The sequence below is a fragment of the Ambystoma mexicanum genome, chromosome 6q (genome assembly GCF_040938575.1).
Source record: "Ambystoma mexicanum isolate Mex_15411 chromosome 6q, UKY_AmexF1_1, whole genome shotgun sequence".
Taxonomy (NCBI): domain Eukaryota; kingdom Metazoa; phylum Chordata; class Amphibia; order Caudata; family Ambystomatidae; genus Ambystoma; species Ambystoma mexicanum.
The window spans coordinates 1,483,086,488-1,483,105,049 of NC_090937.1; the positions used below are offsets into that span (position 1 = coordinate 1,483,086,488).

The 18,562-nt window shown below is 45.1% G+C and overlaps 1 protein-coding gene across 4 annotated transcripts in view; it reads right to left on the minus strand.

The window, feature by feature from the left end:
- EIF2AK3 (eukaryotic translation initiation factor 2 alpha kinase 3) overlaps positions 1 to 18,562 on the minus strand; it is a 394,300-nt gene that overhangs the window by 43,272 nt on the left and 332,466 nt on the right. For all 4 annotated transcript variants that reach the window (XM_069632207.1, XM_069632205.1, XM_069632206.1 and 1 more), the window contains 2 exons: positions 14,067 to 14,234; positions 9,942 to 10,043 (listed from right to left, as the gene is read on the minus strand). In XM_069632207.1, the coding sequence (XP_069488308.1) occupies positions 9,942 to 10,043; positions 14,067 to 14,234 (270 nt within the window). The remainder of the gene's footprint in view (positions 1 to 9,941; positions 10,044 to 14,066; positions 14,235 to 18,562) is intronic.

Sequence of the window (18,562 nt, forward strand, 5' to 3'; positions counted from 1 at the left end):
GCGTTTGTGTGGTTTTCATAATGTTTTGACCCATTTGCTGGTGCCCTTTGTCACACAACCCTTTCATTTCCCAAATGTGCCCTACATTTAGTCGCTGCTTTAGGCACCATACACTTTTGTAACCTGCGCAAGTCACTTAACCTTGAAAAGGTCTGCCTGTGCTCTTTCAAAAAATATATGCTTGCCGTTCCTCACCACATTGGTTTTCCTGATTTACACATGCCAAGTACGTCTGTTCAGGCCGTAAGCATAAAACTCCTGTGTGCCATGGCTGAGTGTTTGGCTTGTGGTATTGCTTGTTTTGTGAAACACTACAAAAAATGTGTGCTTTCCTAACTGCAAGAGTCGGGGGAATGTAGCAGAGCATTGTTTTTATCAAAATTCATAGAAGCCATTGCCGTACCAAGCCAACCATGTCCACCACATACCTTTTTTACGGTCATTTTCCCGCTTTTTCCCCAATCTATGACAGCCGGTCAAGTGGCACAGCGAGTAGAGCGCTCGCTTTGACATCAGTGCAGAGCCTGCTGACGCAGGTTCGAATCCCGGCAGCGCCAAACTCAGCGTTTCATCCTTCCGAGGTCGATAAATGAGCACCACACACCGTGGGTAATAATAAGCAGCGCTCAGATACCTGAGGGTTCGTAGCGCTATATAAATGCCTAATTATTATTATTTATTATTATTATTTTCCCCTACCTAGTTGTTGTCTCACCTGCGCAAATCACCCCTTCCTAAACTTGGAATTTTGTCCAACTTTCAGAAATGTATGCATTTCTGGCCTCTAATTCGGCTTTCCTACATTTTTCTTCCATTCCGTCCATGCATGTCCAATTGGCAGAAATGGCCAAAATCGCCTACCTCTCACAAAACGGTTGATAACCACATCAAAATAATGTTTTATCATTTCCACTCAACCTCTTCTTGAAAGACAGGAAATTGGGGAATTCAAGACCCCAAACCATTTGTTCCTAGCTCTTACAAGGAAAAAAACACAGGCTTCTTTGTACATCATTTTATTCGTATGTTTTGAAAAAACACAACATTTACACCCTTTTTGGTTATTTTCTCTCACCCCCGACAGCAACATAGGATTCCTGGGTGGTGTTACGACCGCCTGCCTACATGTGGGGAAAAAAAAGAGGCCAAATTTGGCCGAGATATCTCATGTAACAAAAAAGGTTACAAGGCATTGAATGGCTACATACCGAAATCACCAAAAAAGTCCTTGGGTTAATTATGCTTCATCAAATAATTTGTTTTGTTGAATAGATTGCTTTGGGGTTTTTAGATGTTAAACATGGAGTTGAAAACAAAACCTTATCAAGGTACATTTTCATTAAAGTAGTTGCTTGATTGTTCCAACTTAGGGGGAGGGAGTAGGGTCGGTGTGCAGCTTCTCAGCTGCTCATAGGGATGGGTAGAACTGTACTAGGCACACTCTTACATAGGGATGTGGGTGGTGTATGTTGCTCTTGTGGCTGCCACATGTGGAACAGTCTTACACAGGTCATGCCAGGGACTTAAAGTCTATCTTCATAACGTGGTAGCGCACATAATACATTGAGAATATCTTTAAACAAACAGAAACAAGTACTGTAAATATTAAATAGTTTAATCTCTGAAACAAAACAGAGACGCTAGCGTTTGTAAAGGACATACTAGGGTGGTGCAACAGTGGCAACACTTTTCTCCAGAGAAAGATGCAGACCGTATTTGAGATTACTAAAGATTGCATGAGAACTTGACCAACCATCTGCAAAGGAGACAAGGTATATTAAGACTAAGAGAATAACTGTTCCCTAGAAGGACATATAGGAAGTTCCTAAATTACTGTTAGGGAACTGTTCCCTTTTAGCAACTTTCCCTTCATTCACATCAATAGGGCACCCAGCATCTCTGTAACAAACCTTTGATTTGTGGCTTGTTTTTGGGAGGAGAGGTCTTTCAAGCCTCACCTGCTTTACTCATGTAATTTGTCCTGCACTGGGCAGCCCCTTGGCCCTCAGTGCAGAGAGCGCCTTGCCTTTCTTTTTAGCTTTCAATGTAGCAGGGGCTAACTTAAGTGGAGTACTGAAGGTACTCAGTGAACCTTTTCCTATTACTGTTCTGTAACTTGTGTTAACATTTTTGATGTTCAGAGGGTCCGTGGTAGTGAACCCATTTTTACTTACTTTTTTCTTGCACTAAATATTTTACTGCAATATGCCCTTTTCAGTATCATATACCCGGTTACTCAAAATAGCTGCTCCTCATCGTACAAGACCTGTATTCTGTGCCATCTTGCTTTTTGGCACTCGTGTTGCTCTTCCAGACTGGAAATTGGCTACGGTGGGTATTAGACTTCTGCAGGGTCTGGTCCCAATCCACATTCCAGCCAAGGGAAATCTCCTGCTCGCCATATGTGGGACGGCTGGCAAGCCAAGATTGGACACACCCTCTGCCAGTGTGAATGCAGCAGATCCTTACCTTTGTAGGGCTGGGTTAATTCCAGCCTGGATTTGGGATATTATATGGTATTTGCAACGCACCTATACACGTGTTTCTAGGCACCACAAGACAAGGGAGGGGAAGCGGAGGAATGACAAGACAAACAATCTTACTAGGCCGTGTGACATTCAGATTGTGCAAGTGCAAAACGAGAAAGTGAAGGGCAGGGGGAAAGTGCAGGGAAGGGACACAAGGAAGTGCAGTCAGGGCACCAGGCCTCTGAATATGTGCAAGGACGCCAATGACAACGAAGGGTACAGGCCAGGAGGCAGTGCAGGGTAGGCCAGCAGGCAGTGCAGGGTGACTGGTCAAGGGGAGGGGTGGGCGGCGGACAGCCATTGTGCCTTGTGAGACTGGAAGGGCAGGATAAGCAGATAGATTAGCAGGGGAGAGAGAGAGAGAGAGAGAGAGAGAGAGGAGGAGGAGGAGAAAAGGAAGGTCTTGAGCAGAATCCGGACCTTCAGCTGGCCCAGCTCAGGTCTGATAGGGGCAGGGAGGCCATTCCAGAAGGAGGAACCTGCAGAGGAGAGAGATCTACCCCCCCACTCTCTGCCTGGAGAAGCGTCTGACCCGCAAAGAGTTGGATGTAGCTGAGCAGAGGGCTCTAGAAGAAAGGTAGTTAGGTCGAGAGAGTTGGATATAGTGAGGCCCCAGAAAGCCTTGTGGATGATACAGAGGTTCTTCAACTTGATTCTCGTGGCCACTGGGAGTGGGTGGGGAGATTTCAGGGCTAGCGAGATGCAGTCCCTGGACTTGAGGCCAAGCATAAGTCGCACAGTCCTGTTCTGGAATAGTTGAATAGGGCGAAGAGTAGAGTTAGGAACCAGAGCTCTGGAGACAGTGAGCTTCCGGCAGAAGCTGAGGAAAAGTAGAATATCTCTGAAGAAGTGCAGCTGGAAGTTCTATTTCTTGGCAAGGTCTGTGATGTGAGGAGAGAAGGAGAGAGTTGATTTGAAGAGGACACCAATGTTTTTTGCCTCACAGGAGGGTGAAGGAAGGAGGCCTAAGGAGGTCAGCGAGAAAGAGAAGGAAAGCTGGAGCAGATGTCCCAATGAGAAGAATGGAACAAGTTACTTACCTTTAACTGTTGTTCTCCAGCATGGGTCTGGCATGGATTCACATGCTCATGAATATTCCCCGTCGTCAGGCTGGGAATACTCGGTAAAAGAAAAAAATATTTGTTTCCACGAGACGAGGGTGGTGCTGCGGACGCACCCCTCCTTCATGCCCAAGGTTCAGTCGGAATTTCATATCAACGAGCCCTTGGTGTTACCTGTGCTTTTTCCGGCGTCTTTGTCACCAGCTGAAAGGACTTTGCTTCCATTTCCAGATGGCAATCCAGCTGCATCACTCATTGCCACCGGTTGGCTAACCGACCGTTCCCTGGCCGTATGAGAGCCCATTCTACCAGAAAGATCGCTGCGACGATGGCGGTCCTGTCTCGTGTGCCCCTGCTGGACATTTGCAGGGCTACTAAGTGGAGGACGATGCACACCTTCACGAAATTCTACTGCGTCGACAGGGATTCCAGGGAGGAGTCCGAGTCAGCCAAGCAGTGCTGCGCAACCCGTTCGCTAGAAGTTGAGCCTGGTGAGGAGGTAATACTATTGCTTCTGTTGAGCCTTGCCGCCTCCCGTGGTTGTGTAATCATGGACTGCTGTGCATTCTCTTCATGAACGTGTGAATCCATGCCAGACCCCATGCTGGAGAAGGAACAAGTTACTTACCTTTAACTGTTGTTCTCCAGCATGGGTCTGGCATGGATTCACATGCAAACCCTCCCGCTGCCCCCTGCGCCTCGTCTCTTGGGCCTACTGCCATTTTACGTGCTACCAAATCTGAAGATGACTGCCAGAGGAGGGGCATAGGTAGAGGGCAGTCATTAGCTAGGGCAGTAGGACCCAGAGCTCAGTGATTGGTTTTTAGGAGAAAGAGTTTAGAAACTAAACAGATTTTTCTTTTACTGAGGATTCCTAACCTGATGATGGGGAATATTCATGAGCATGTGAATCCATGATAGACCCCATGCTGGAGAACTCTGTCTTACTGGCATTAAGGTAGAGTTTGTTGGAGGTGCACTATCCCTGAATAGCGGATAGACAATCAGGAATGAGCGAGGAGGCTGAAGGTAGCCTGAAGGAGAGCTGTGTGTCATCTGCCTAACACTGACATTTAGAGGAGAAAGTAGAGATCAGATGGGACAAAGGGGCTAGATAGACATTGAAGAGCCAGAGTGAGAGGATGGAGCCCTGGGGAACACCACATGTGGAAAGAGGTGGTGGAGAGAAAAGACCCTAGTTGGACTTGGAATGTCGGTCCAAGAAGAAGGAGGTCAGCGACGCCAGAACCTGGCCCGAGATGCCAAGGTTCACGCGCAGACGATTGATCAGGGTGGTGTGAATAGACCATGTCAAACGCAGAGGAAAGGTCAAGAAGGATGAGGACAGTGAGATGGAGTCAAGGTAAGGGAGGACATCTTCACGGGTGTTAAGGAGAGCAGTTTCCGTGCCTCTGGCCGCTCTGAAGCCAGACTGGTAGTCATGGAGATAACCAACAGATTCAGTGTGGAGTTTTAGCTGAGAGATTGCCAGCTTCTCAAGGTGTTTGCCCAGGAACCGAGTGATAGAGTGCGATCGGGCGATAGCCAGACAGGAGGGATTGGCAGAAGACTGGAGGGTGCACAGGTGAGTGCTTGAGGAGAGAGGGGAAAGTCCCAGTGGCAAAGGAGTGATTAGAGAAATTAGCCAAGGCTGTAGCGAGGGAAACAATGTTGTCCTTAATGGTTCTGGCGGAGTAGGGCAGCACCTGTTTGGATGAAACTTTCATAGATCGGACTTGTCTAGAAACATCATGGGGCCTGAGAGAAGTAGAGGGAGAAATATTAGGAGAAGAGGAGAGTGAGAACAGGATGTCCTGGGGTTTAGTGGTGAAATGAGAAGCCAGGCCCTACAGAGGGTCTGGGAGGGTACAGAAGAGGTAGAGACTGCAGTAGGATAGGCCAGCTACTTGCAGATTTAAAAAAGTTTGGCCGTGCTGTTAGTGGCAGCAGAGATGCACGCTTGAATGTTGACCGACCCTCTTAGAATAGATGGGGAGTCTATAATGTCTTTGGAGCATGCGGCAGGCACGTTTTTCAGAGCTATATAAGGAGAGAATATAAGGAGTGGGCCCAGAACCATTCCGGATGTCATCCACTGAAACCAAGTGTCTGAATATGCCACAAAGGAACGAATAAGGACTGCAGCTGTGAACTAGCATTTACAAAACCACCATCCTCCAGGGAACCAGTTGCCCATTTTCTAGCGACAAGTGGAGACCTTCATTGGACGCCCTTCTCCCTTACACATGTGGGCTTTACCAGTCTGAAGTCCTATATAGCATACTGCTCTCCGGAACTCAAAAGTGTTGCAGGAACTCCTCAGGGCCTGGACCATATTCAGAAGGGACACATATTCAGAAGGGACACTGTTGTATTCTGGACACTGTTTCACCTGGAGCCTTGAGACTCTGCAGATTAATTCAGCGCGGGACTTTATGCTGGTTGCCTGATGCTCCTTCTCTCCACTGTGAAGCCTGCCTGGAGCCTGTGCTCAACTGTGTTGTGACCTGGAACCTAACTAACCCAGTGCATTGTCAAAGTAAACCCTGCCACGCCTGAAGCATCTTGGGGGTCAAAGTGGTCATACAGCATCGCCAGTCCTGTCCGGCTGGTGGGTGACTGGAGCAGCTTTTTCTGTAACACACCAAAACTAGTGCTAGCCGAATGTGAAGGATTGGAAAGGGAGAAAAAGCCTTATTCCCCTTTATTAATTTATACAATGAAAAGGGTAATTGCATCTCAGAAAGGTTAGTCTTCTAACCAGACTCCCATTACAACAAACTCCATGCCGAAAGCCTAGCGACACGTGCCCTGCTGCATCAGTCTCCTGATTGCATCCACAGCACTCCAATGACACAAGAGATTCAGAGATCACAGGTGACCAGTCAGGCAGCAGCTGCGACAGCAAAGACTCTGCAGTGTTGCGACTACATTTAAGATATGCACCTCTGTTCCAAAACTACATAATTATGATGAACCCTTATCATAGTGACAGTTCAATCTAGAAACATAAGGTATACATGAGTTGGGGTCTGGTGGCTGAAGGTTCACATAACTATTAAAGCCACATCGTATTCAAAGCATACCAGCGTTAACCTTGTGAGCTCTGACATTTCTGGGAGGTTATGGGGATTCCAAGCTCCTCCTGCCTGTCTACATTCCAATGAATGAGACAATATGACAGGATGCCTGACCCTCTCATTACTTTAGGAGGGAAAGTAGGCCTGGGATCTCCCAGTCAGTGACGAAGGGGAGCCTGGCAACCAAGCGCTAGATACATGACAAAAGGCTGTCTCACACAACAACAAAACAAAATAAAGTAGTGCAAGGTTGTATTAAAGAGTGCCTTGGGGGCACAAAGGAGTGCCTTCGAAGTAGCATGCCAGGGAGCATAAGCCTTTTGGGAGAAGGGTTCCTCCATTTTTTTTACTTTGTGGACATTATTGTCCTTTCTGTCCCTTGCCCTTCCTTCAGAACCTCAAGGAATTCTGGGTATGAGCCCGGAAGGCAAGGTGCATTTGCCTTTATGATGGGGATTGGAATTCTTAAAGCAGGCTTGCTATCCACCAATTTATTGTGGTCCTTGGCTTATAAAAGAGGGGGTCTTACACTCCTCTGATTCAATTTTGGACCATTGAGAGAAAAGAATTCGTTTAGACCTCTTTTTGGAGTGTTTGGTCTTTCCAAAGCCCTCAGCAATTGTGGTCAAAGAGTGTTCCACTCCAGGCAATCCCAGGGCACATTAACAAGTTATAGCCTTCAGCAAGCATAACCCCCACTCTGCACCAAAGCTCCATAGGCTGGGAGAGCAGAACCTGAACAGATTCAACATGTCCTAGAACCTCTGCCTCCAGAATAAGCTCCCCTGTCATATTGGGCCAAAAACCCACACCAACTCTTTTTATTGCAGTAACGCGTAGAAGTGGTATTTGTCTGTCAGGATGTGCTGTGAATGCTTTCAAATGACCAAAGGGAAGCCTGCCACTGTGAGTCTGCAGATTGATGTGAAAAATGTACTCCTGGTCCTCCCAGTGTCTGCACAGCAAATTTCTGGACAAATATGCATCTGACTAGCAAGAACAGTGAGGCATGGTCACCAAGTTATCTGTCACTATGGGTGTTGAAAATACACTCTCTGCACAAAGTTGGATGAGTACTCCACCTAAGTAGATCTCTAAGCATCCTTGTAGAAATGTACACAAGGCCACAGGTTACCCCCCATTTAAGCCTGTTTTAACTGCAGAGTCCGCCGCTTCGACAACATTCTGAGAATTACCAGGAGGACCAGAAAAAAAAGGCATGGAGCCATAAGACCGAGGCAGCAGATGGCCAGCAAAGCAGGTACAGAAGTGACCGGAAGAAAGGTCGACACATGCCAGAAGTTACCATATCTAGAGGCCCACATTCTTTGGCCTCCTCCCATCCTCATGGGGACAGGTTCAAATCCTGGCAATTCTACTCCGCCTTTTATCCTTCAGAGGTTGAGAAAGGTAGTTTCAGTGAGATGCTCAAGATTTCTTTCGTTCGGGCGATAAGTATTCGTTGATGATCCCACCTTCCTGCTGTGTTCATAGAGGTGATAGCTATTTTCTGTCTATGACCCAGGCTATAGGATTTATTAACACTTCCTTTATGTAGATTGACCCCTCTTGTAGCCTCTTGGAAAACCTTAAAAACCCTATCTTTTTGAGTGTTGTGTTCAACTCTTGATGTCTCTTAAATTTTGTACTTTATTTTGGAAAATCTCTTCCTAGATGTGGTACATTCTGTCCGGTGCTCTATATAAATCCCACAAATCAAATAAAATGCAGATGTGCTCAATCCGGTCAGTGGAAAATGCAGGAAAAAATAAATAAACATTTGTATGCAACATTTGGATTTTTATGGGGTGGTCTACTGAAATTTATATAGGAGGGTCATTTATTTAATTTAGTTTATTTGTAGAGCGCACCAAGCCTGTGGGCATCTGGGCGCTAAGCTTACAGAAAAACATCAGGCATGGAATACGGCAGTATAATACAACAAAAATTACAAATATACATTAGGCAGCAGTAGAATGTTACAGAGTTACATATATACACACCATGATTTACAGGATACGGGAATTTACATAGATATGTGCTTGTCAGGTCATGGTTATGCGACCGGATTGTTGCATGGGCTTGCTCCATTATGTATATAAATTGTACTAATCCTACTATTAGAGTGCAGCATGCAAATCAGGGGTGTAGTCAGTTTACAAGATTGCATTTTAAAGTTTACTTTGGGCGTTATGGCTCTTTTCATTAACTAAGTGCAGCTGTTTCTTATTCATGTGATGTTTTGCAGCGTGCAAGTTGGTGGAAGTTCCATATATTCACTTCCTGTTCCTGGATTTTGGAAGGATCTGGATAAAGAGAACAGATGGAAGAGATTACCAAACTCATCACTGTTCTTCCTGATCCTCTCACAGATTCCTCATCTTAGGTGTATATCTTTCCGTGCCCACTGCCTTCAGAAACCTTTGCAGCCACCAGGGGGTGCCGCTCTACTCCTATGCGTACACATGACTGCCTTGACGTTTGGGGCAGAACAGAGTCATCTCGGGATACTGTTTTTGATGAATTAGTCTTTCCTCCCAGAGATTCCTTATCACCTTTCACACCTACCCCACATGCGGCATAGCCGATTCACTTCTTGCTGTTCTGTAGTCCTTGACCTGCCCAGTGCTAGGGTTAAAAGCAGAACTAAAGTAATGGAGCGCACATGGCTCGATAAATACACTGACCCTGATGTCACATCTGGTGTCATGAGCACGCTGGTGTCCACCAGAGTAGCATGGCGCCCTCTGGTGGCTGAAAACGTTTCCAAAGTGAGCAGGCACACCCACTGGAACGCACTGCCACCCCACATCAGAATGATTGAATCCCACCAAGCCTTCCGCAAAGCTGTTAAAACCAAGCTCTTTGTATGAAACGTACCTGACGGCACTCTGTCACTGTATTATGAATATCATGCTTCACCTGCAACTATGCCTGTAATTGTGTATCCATAAGACCTCCGGTCTCATGCATATCTGCTGAATTAAGAATCCAACACCTACTTGTAACAGCGCCTCGATGCCCATGGGCTGCAAGTGCGCTATACAAATGCGAATAAATAAAATGTATCTAAGTTGAGGAATCTGTGGGAGAAAGAAATTCATTGGAGTTAATGTTATTTAGCCAACCCATCTGCCAAGATGTTTTATCTGGGGTTGTGACTGCATGTTTCAGGAAGCATGTACAATATTTCTGATGTCCACTTACAGCAATTCTTCTGCAAAGTATTAGAGGAGTTTTAAAAAGTATCCAAAAATTCACAACATACTTACTCTGATTCGCTCCATCTGTGTGCTGAAAGGGTACAAAAGTTCGAACAGAATCAGTCCCAAAGAAAAAATATCCACTTTGTGGGAGTAACTTTGTCCGTAAATCTACAAAAGAAGAACGAAAAATAGATTAACATAAAAAATACAGAGTATTGACCTCGCAATACCTACATCTGTTAAACAACTGCAACAGTCAATAAGAAAGACATCCTTGCCAAGCACAGATTTGCTACCAACTGGGTACAATTGTGACAATAGTCTAAATGGAAATACAAGTAGAGATTTTACGATTGAGGGAAAGAATAGTGAAGTTCCCAAATGTATACCTTAGGGGCATGTCTGTATATGTCAGCTGATAAGGCCTCAATTCATGCACACATTACAAGCTACTTTGCTTCCATGATTCATGTGTATTCCAGACAGGTTAGGTTTTAAAACAGTATGTTCAGTTGGAAGACATGGAATTGGAATTAGGCATGGGCTGGGAGTCTAGTGTGCATGAGTCTTGTTTACACTGGGCATAGCTGAAGTAATTCTGGGGGATCCAAGACAATTGCAGGTAACTAGCTGACAAACTGCCATAAAATTCCAGGTTTGGCCTTTTCATACCAAGGAAAAGCATAAGCATAGAATATACTATTAGGTATTGTCAGGTGTATCGACCCACGTTCAAGTTATTATGCTGCAACATTTGGTGCTGTGGGCTTAGAAAATCCAAGATGGCTGAAAACCCCACATTTGCGCCAGAATCCAGGAAAACCGTGCAGTTTTTGCGCACTCCAAAATGGTCGCCTGACCTGCCACCCACCAGTGCGAGCGTGATGGGCCAGAAGCGCCATGAGTGAAACGTGGTGCCAAAGGAAAAACAGCAGTGCCTGTTAGCTCAAAAAGCGCTTTAAAATCACCTTTGTTTCTCTGAAATGTAAGCTCAAAATGCCTATTTCAAACATTGCAAGATATTCAAAAATATTACTGAACACCAGCAGACGTCTGGTAGAATGAAGTCTTATGTGCATACCAAATCTGGAAAGATGAAGAGCCTAAAATAATGTTCATAACAAAACTGGCTGAGCTGTGGATGCCAGCAGTTTAAGTGAAATTGGACTTAAAGCCACTAACATCTAAATGTTTAAAATAAATGAGTGATTTACTTTGGAGTGTCACATAGGTTGCAACTGTTTAAATCTCATAGTTTTGAACTTAGAATCAGCGTTCTAGATGCATGTGTCAAAATTGTAAGTTTGATTTGAATGAAGAAAAATGGGAACAAAAGTGAAATTTGGCTGAAGCCTGGCTTAAAGGGATTGAATTCTGCCCGGCAACTACCCCCGACAGGAGTTGAAACTTGCCCCGCAACTGTATTCACAGGCCTGGCCTCCCTTCTGCTGCCCCACCAAAAGGAGATCACACCTCTCTGATTGAATCAGGGGAGGGGCACCTGGGACTCCAGGAAAACAGAACAATGAACTCCCTTTGCTCCAAGCCATTGCTAAATCAGGGGGTCGTAAATGGCTTCCTCTTGGAAGGAAATGGGAGGGGCACTGCCTCTGTGAGCCAGCTGAGCTTGGAGGAAGTGGACAAACCAGAAATTCCCTCATGTGCTTTGGGAAACCACACCCCTCTGGGCCAGAGCATAATTTTAGAAAGATGGATAATTCATACTACATAATTGTCAACATTATATCAATAATCTCATGATTCCTGTGATTTTTCTGTGCACATTTTAAGAGGTGTTAGGACTCTGTGGTATGTTCTGGGGGGTAGTAGCGGAAAATAGGGTATTACTCCAAATGTATGTATGTTAAAAATCTGGCACTTCATCATCTGATGCCCATATTCCTTGCGCACAGTTGTATAAATTCTGGAATAGTTTAGAGGTTGTGTTATGGATGAAAAGGGCAGAATTCTGTCAGAAGTGAACACAACATCTTACAAAGACAGGGATCGGATGCTTTGACGCTACAGGAAATATGTTAACTGAGCATATAATATTAGAAAAATTGTACATAGATAAATATGCATTTAAGTCAAAAATAGATTTGCGTGCAAAGTGACAAGGGGAGTGTTCTTTCTGTATGCCATAAAAAGGATGCCAGATGACTCACAATTCAGTTCCCCAGTCAGACGACAAAGAATGTTCTAGCCTATCAGGATCCTCAGAAGGTTGGGCATAGAAAGTCAACATTCCCACCCACTTTCACAACACATAAAAAGACCCACTGAAACCCAGGTAGGACTGCTCTTTCCACTTTCTTGCGAAGCACTTTGCCGGATCAGACAATATCCAGAAGGACCATAGACTCAGAACTTGAAGCAGAGAGGCCTGAACCAAAAGCTGAATCCTTCTCAGCAGGCCTCAGAATCCAGCCACCTAACCAAACTATTCAACAGCCGGGTTGTGCTGTTCGCTTCTGGCTAGAACTTTTGCCGGAACCAGAGATCCAGCCAGGAGAGCAGAGAGAACCACAGCTAAACCTGTTGACCAGATCTGTGACAAGGCCCATTCCTTCCAAAATTAGGAGTGAGTATCCAGCCAGAGCTGAGCAAAACCAATCTCTTAGTTTAAAATAACCTAATTCAAACCATTTCAACCTATTTAGAACTGTATAGAAATTGTGTGTCCATTCTGTGATTTCAAACCTGTGAAAGTGTCATTTGAATCTCACTTTATTTTTGAGAATCTACCTCCACTAAATTGTCTGTATCTTTTGTACCGCGTGTGCTAGGAACGAGATTTAACTTTCATTTTAAAGCTAAGATCCTCAGCTTTCCGACTTTCTACTCCTTATAGTTTTTCCGTAATCGCGCTTTACGCACTCGGAAGAAGTGCAGAGTATTGCAATTTGGCTCAGTTTTACCACACGTTAAAAATCGCTGTCTTTTGCTTGCAACTGCTGAAATCCATTTTCAACCTGATAACCCCTCCTGAATCACTGATAGTGTTGACCTGAACCAATCTTATGTAGCTGTCACCTACCCTGAATCTCCTATAGGGAATTAAAATCATTTTTAGCATATTTTTCACTTCTTTGCAAATCACATTTAAAGTATTTTTGCCTGTGTTTTAAAATCATCCCTGTTGCTCTAAGTTTGCAAGGGGGGAACTGAATTGGTATTGTATTTGATTGTATTCCTGAAAATGGTGTGCTCTCCTTCCATCTCCTTATATTGCATAGGGAAGAAAAAGTGATCATATTATCTCTTTTGGATCCATCTCAGTTTATTTCTGTGCTGCATTCTTTTCCATCATTGCATTTCCTTGAAACCATAAAAGCATTCTCAGCTACTTTATCCTCTCTATACCAACTCCTAAGTAATTAAAAAAGTGTGCTGGTGTAATATCCATTGTTGATCACTGTCATATTCATAAGTGTGCTATCAAATATTAATTTATTTATAAAAGTGTGATATACATATATTGTTTAATTTTTCAATAAATCGTTTAATTTGCAAAACAAACCTAAGTGTTGGCTCAGTGAGGTCAGGGGATTCAAAGAGAGGGGTGTTATACAAGGGTTTATCATCCAGATCTATGAACTTGTCATAAAAATATATAATTAAGGGCTTCCCTTGGGCATCCCAGACTCGGCATTGACTTAGTTGGAGTGCTGAATTGAGGTCATTTAACAATATCTAGCACTAATGCTACAAAGTGGGTCATTAAGAAAAATGCAAAGTTAACATTGAATACTATTGTTTTGCAAGCCAGGAACATGTAAACGAAATTCTTTTAGACAGCGATATTGGTATGCATGTATTTTAAAGCCAAGGTACTGTCACACTATAACAGACGTTCCCAGTTTCAGTCGTTACACAACATAACTGTGCCCAATGTTTTCTTCGCATTTAATGAAAGAATCTGATGAAAACAACTCAAAAGCTATGGTGTACCCCTAATGTCAGTATTATCGGTTTATCGAGTAGCAGCAATAGTAGTCATGTGTTCTGAGCGCTAAGAATACAATGAAGAGAAACAAGAATATACCTCAGTTACATTTCAAATCAAATCTAGGAATAAACTTTCATTTGTAGCTATGCAACTGTTCTACTTGAATCACAATCACATTAGGTATAGGAGTAACTTTATCAAGCAAGAAATACTTTGTATAGAGGTTTTGCTAATCTCACCTGTTCAGGGCTCATGTAAAGTTTTGTTCCTACTTGTCCAGTGTGCCTGGCGTACGCCGGCATTGGAGTAAGAACACTCTCTTCATCTTCATCCTGGTCCATAGCAGTCACAAGACCAAAGTCCCCAACCTTTACAATATCGTCAATTGTAAAAAAGATATTGGAGGGCTGGAATGAAGCACACAAATCCAAACATATTAATGAGTGGGTGCCAACACTGAAATAGCACATTACAGAATATGAAAGCTGTAGTCGACAAAATATCTATTTCAAAAGACAGTGAGTGGACAGCACACAGGCTAATATGCTTTGCAGTAGAGGTAGTGCTTTAGACATGTTAATAAGTATTGCCTATTTTGGCGCCTTCCTACACTTGGTAGCAAATTCATTCCAAACATACAGATATTAATAGAGAGAAAAGGCTTCTTTAACGTTAACCTGAAATTTGATTTCTTGAAAGAGGTATGGATTTCATAATCTCTGGTATTTAAGAGAAGTGTAGGTGATTTTCTACTTTCAGTATGCTGGTGCCTTCTGTTAGGTGGAAAGCCTGCTATGTGACGTGGTGGCTGCCTGTACATTTTTCCTAGCTGTCGCCAGACAACCTAAAGCCTGTGTGAGAAACCAGAAGATGTTGCACCTGCTAGTCCCCGGGGATCTCTCCCTCAGGTGGCCGGGGCACAGTCATCGCCTTTGGATCCAGACCCTGGGAGTGGACCAGTGCAGGAGGATCACCTGGGTGAGGGGTCTTCCGGGAGTGGGAGCCCGGATTGCGAGACGTGGTATGCCTCCCACTGTTATACCTTTACCCCCATCCTACCAGAAAGGATATGTGGGAACTCCCACCCTCATCCGTTTCCCTTCAACACTTTCATGCGGACAGCCCACTCAGGGAGAAAACAGACTCCCACCCGTGCAATCTAACTGACATGTCCCGCTACTATGCGCAGACGAAGTCAGTCAATTACTGACAATCACTCACACCTGACTTCCATTAAACCTCCCCACACGGATAAAAGGCGGAGCACAAAGGCACTCTGAGCTAGACAAAGAACACGAAGGAACAGCAGTGTCGAGTCGTCAGCTGAACAAGGGGAGAAAGACGGGGAAACCAAGAAGGGTTTGCAAGGAGGGAAATACCCTTGACTCTTTCAGCAAGAAACCATTACTTTCCAGAAACCTTCGAAGGAGAAAGCATAAGGCCAGGAAACCAGACTAAAGACTCCAGCATTGTGTGTCGGAGATACCGAAGGCCCTCCTGTGTAACCAACCAAGGACGGGAGGAGCGGCAGCTGGCGGGCTATCGTCATTGGCTCCAAGAACAAAGAAGCAGAGTGATTAACACAGCCGGTGAGTTGGGGAGACCAATGCAAGACCGGTCTGTGTTGAAGTCAAGGTTGCAAGCAGCAACATTGTATAACGAGCACTAGAACGCACATTGTTAAATGCATGTGATGAAAAACAAGAGTAAAGCTAAACTGCGGATGACTGTTTGAACTTGAGAAGGAACGATACAATACCATTAACAGAGTGGTCCTGCACCGTGAGTGTGCTCAATCAAAGGTCTCCAAGGTATCCCGCTAAGAGAAACTAAAGCCAAATGACTGAGGAGAATATTGTATGAAGTGAATCGAAGTGGTCATGCGATGGTTTAAGCAAAACCCAACGCACATTCGAAAGTCTTTGATTTTGATATCAAGAGGATCTGAGCCTGAATGAGGGAGACCAAGAGTAAACATTGTGGTACAAAGGGGTCCAAGCCTGAAGGAGGGAGACCCATTATAAGTACTGGAAGCGAGAACTTGTACATGTGAAGAACCTAATAGAAATGGAACATTGTTTTTTTATTTTTTACGACAGGCCCCCTGCAGTAAGAGACTTTGAACTGTGTCCTCGTGGCATAGAAGCCAGAGTGTGTGCAAAGCAAACGTGCTGTCTTTTCTGTGCTGAAAACGTGCGGAAGGGAAGCCAACTGCTCAACCGTCCCGACATATTTCTTTTCTTTGTTGCATAGTAGGAGTTGTGGTCTGTCAGCCTTCCCTTTGTAGTGCAAATGACCTAAAGGACGATGGCTTAGTTATTTTTAGACTCTCCAGTAACAAAGTAACCGGCCTGGGTACCCTGCGTGATGGCTTAGATGTACCGACACAATAGAAGGAAGTAAACCCAACCTTCAAATGAAGGGAGCTACACCCAAACTTTTGGGGATTTATGGTAGTCTGTGTGCTTTACCTCTTCGGACAGTGCCCAGGTAGGAGCACTCCTATTATAAGGTACCGCAGGGCCTAGGTTTGCAACTTGATGCTTTTGTTCGAAGAGATACTTGGACATTTCTTCCTCACCTTCCCCCCCCCCCCCCCCCGAGTAAACAGAATGGGGGTGGAAGATACATTGGAATCTGATGGGACGGCATCACAACAAGTATCGTAAAGGCAATGCAACTTAGTCCGCAACTGGTCCTGAATCAAGGAGACAGTTCTCATTAACCTTTGTTTAATTGACAAGAACTTGTCTAAATGGGTGAAAGTTCCAGAGGCAGCTTTGTGCAGGCTCTGCAAAGGCTAGCCCCCGAGAAGTGCCAACTGCATCTTATGCATTGCATGAATCTGTCGCCAGTGGCGTGTGCAGGGAGGGAGGCGATTGCAAGAAAAATAACCAATTTGAGCAATACGCCCCCTCTAGAAGGGATGACAGCAAAAAAACACCACCCAAAATAGTGATACGGACAGAGAAAGCTGTTCCCACATCAGATTGGAACGGTTGGGCAGAGGCCGGGCCTGGAGAACTCTGGAAGGGGACCTGGAGAGATGCTAGAACGTACCGGTCACATTCGAGAGTTCTTAAAGTGACAGCCTCCTCCTTTGGAGCAGCAATGTCTAGTTCCCATTGCTGTGCAGGCTTACCCAACCAGTTGTAAAGGAGGGCGAGCAGGATACCAGAGTACCAGTATGCGGACATCGGCACAGGAGACTAACGGTCCTCTTCTCAGGTACCAGGAAAGTTTAGTGACAAAGAGGAGCTAAGTGAACCGACTCCATCCCCCCCCCCATCTCTCACCCATCTCCCCGAATGACCCGCTGTGGTAGTCACAATGTCCAACTGTTAGGCAGAAACCTGTGCAGTTCCCTTAGGGACCACTGCAAAAGGCTTAAGACCACAGGTGTTGGCAGTAAACCCAATTGGTAGCAGTCTGTACCACCCAGATTTACCTGGTAGCTGTGGCTGAGCAGCCAGACTTCTCTCAAGAAGAGTCAAGACAGTATGTAGAGTATACAAGATAGGTACCAAAATACAGTAGCACAAGCAAACACTGACCAGAGCTTGGGTATAAAAGTATAGAATTATTTATTTAAAAACACACTTTGTAAAATACACTAACACTTATATGGCAAGCAAGGTCCAAACACAGTCACTATTAATATATATACATCTCTGATAACTTATTGAACAAGTCTTAGTTAAAACACCACTTATTTTCAGACAGAGGTGAGCGCTTAGCCTAAGATGGCACTCCAATAAGTTAATTAAAAAGGGAGGGAAAAAGGCAGAATTAGGAACATACACAATACCAACACTTTGGGAGAACCAGAGCAAGTCAGAAAAGGCAGAATCTACTGAGGAGCAAGAAAGTCGTAGGCCAAGCCCACTCTTGAAGAGAGCAAGGCGGAATGTGTCCAAGATCACACAGTTGAATAGTACTTTTAAAGGGTTGTTGCAAAGAGTTCAAAAAGGGTTGGCTAAAGTCAGGAAAAGTTAGTTACTAGGTCCCAAGTCACCCCAGGATAAAAAGTCAAGGATTTACGGGACACCTTGAACAGTCTGTTGCAAGGGAGACCAGGCGGGACTCAGTACCTGAAATGGTGAGAAAGCTCCAGCCGCTGCAGTAGTTCCTGGCAGCGGGTGCAAGTCGGTGCTTCATCCAGGGGAAGAGGAGATCTCGAGGTGGAGGAAAGCTGTAGGTCGTTGCACTGCCAGGGAAGAAACCAGCCGCGGAGTTTCTCGGTTAAAAAGGTACTACCCTTTTATTTGCGGTAGTGGTGAAGCATGGCTATCCGGCCGCTGGGGTGCTTGGCACGGGCGATTCGACCACGAGACGATCCAGGAAGGCGAAAAAGAGGGCGAACTGGTTATCCCCACCAGCTCAGAGGAAGAAGACTCTCCGGAATGAAGATCTTCTCTGTCGTTGGGAAGTGGTGAGACGGTTCAGCAGGGCTCCACCGGTGGTGTCGTCGTTGCAGGTTGGCTCAGCTTCTCCCTCTTCGGATTCTTTGGTCCTGTGGCGACTTCTGAAGTTCCAATCCCCAAAGCCCTGCTTTTATGCAGAAAACCCCCATTCATCAGTCCTAGCTGTCACTCAAACATGCTAAGTGGTGAGTCGGGGCGGCTCACCACTGGGCCAATCACACAAGAGTGCGACTTGAGTTGCCGGGGCAACTCAGTCCAGGGTGCCTAACCCCCCCCCCCTCCCCACACATCCTGTAGACCCAGACAGAGTG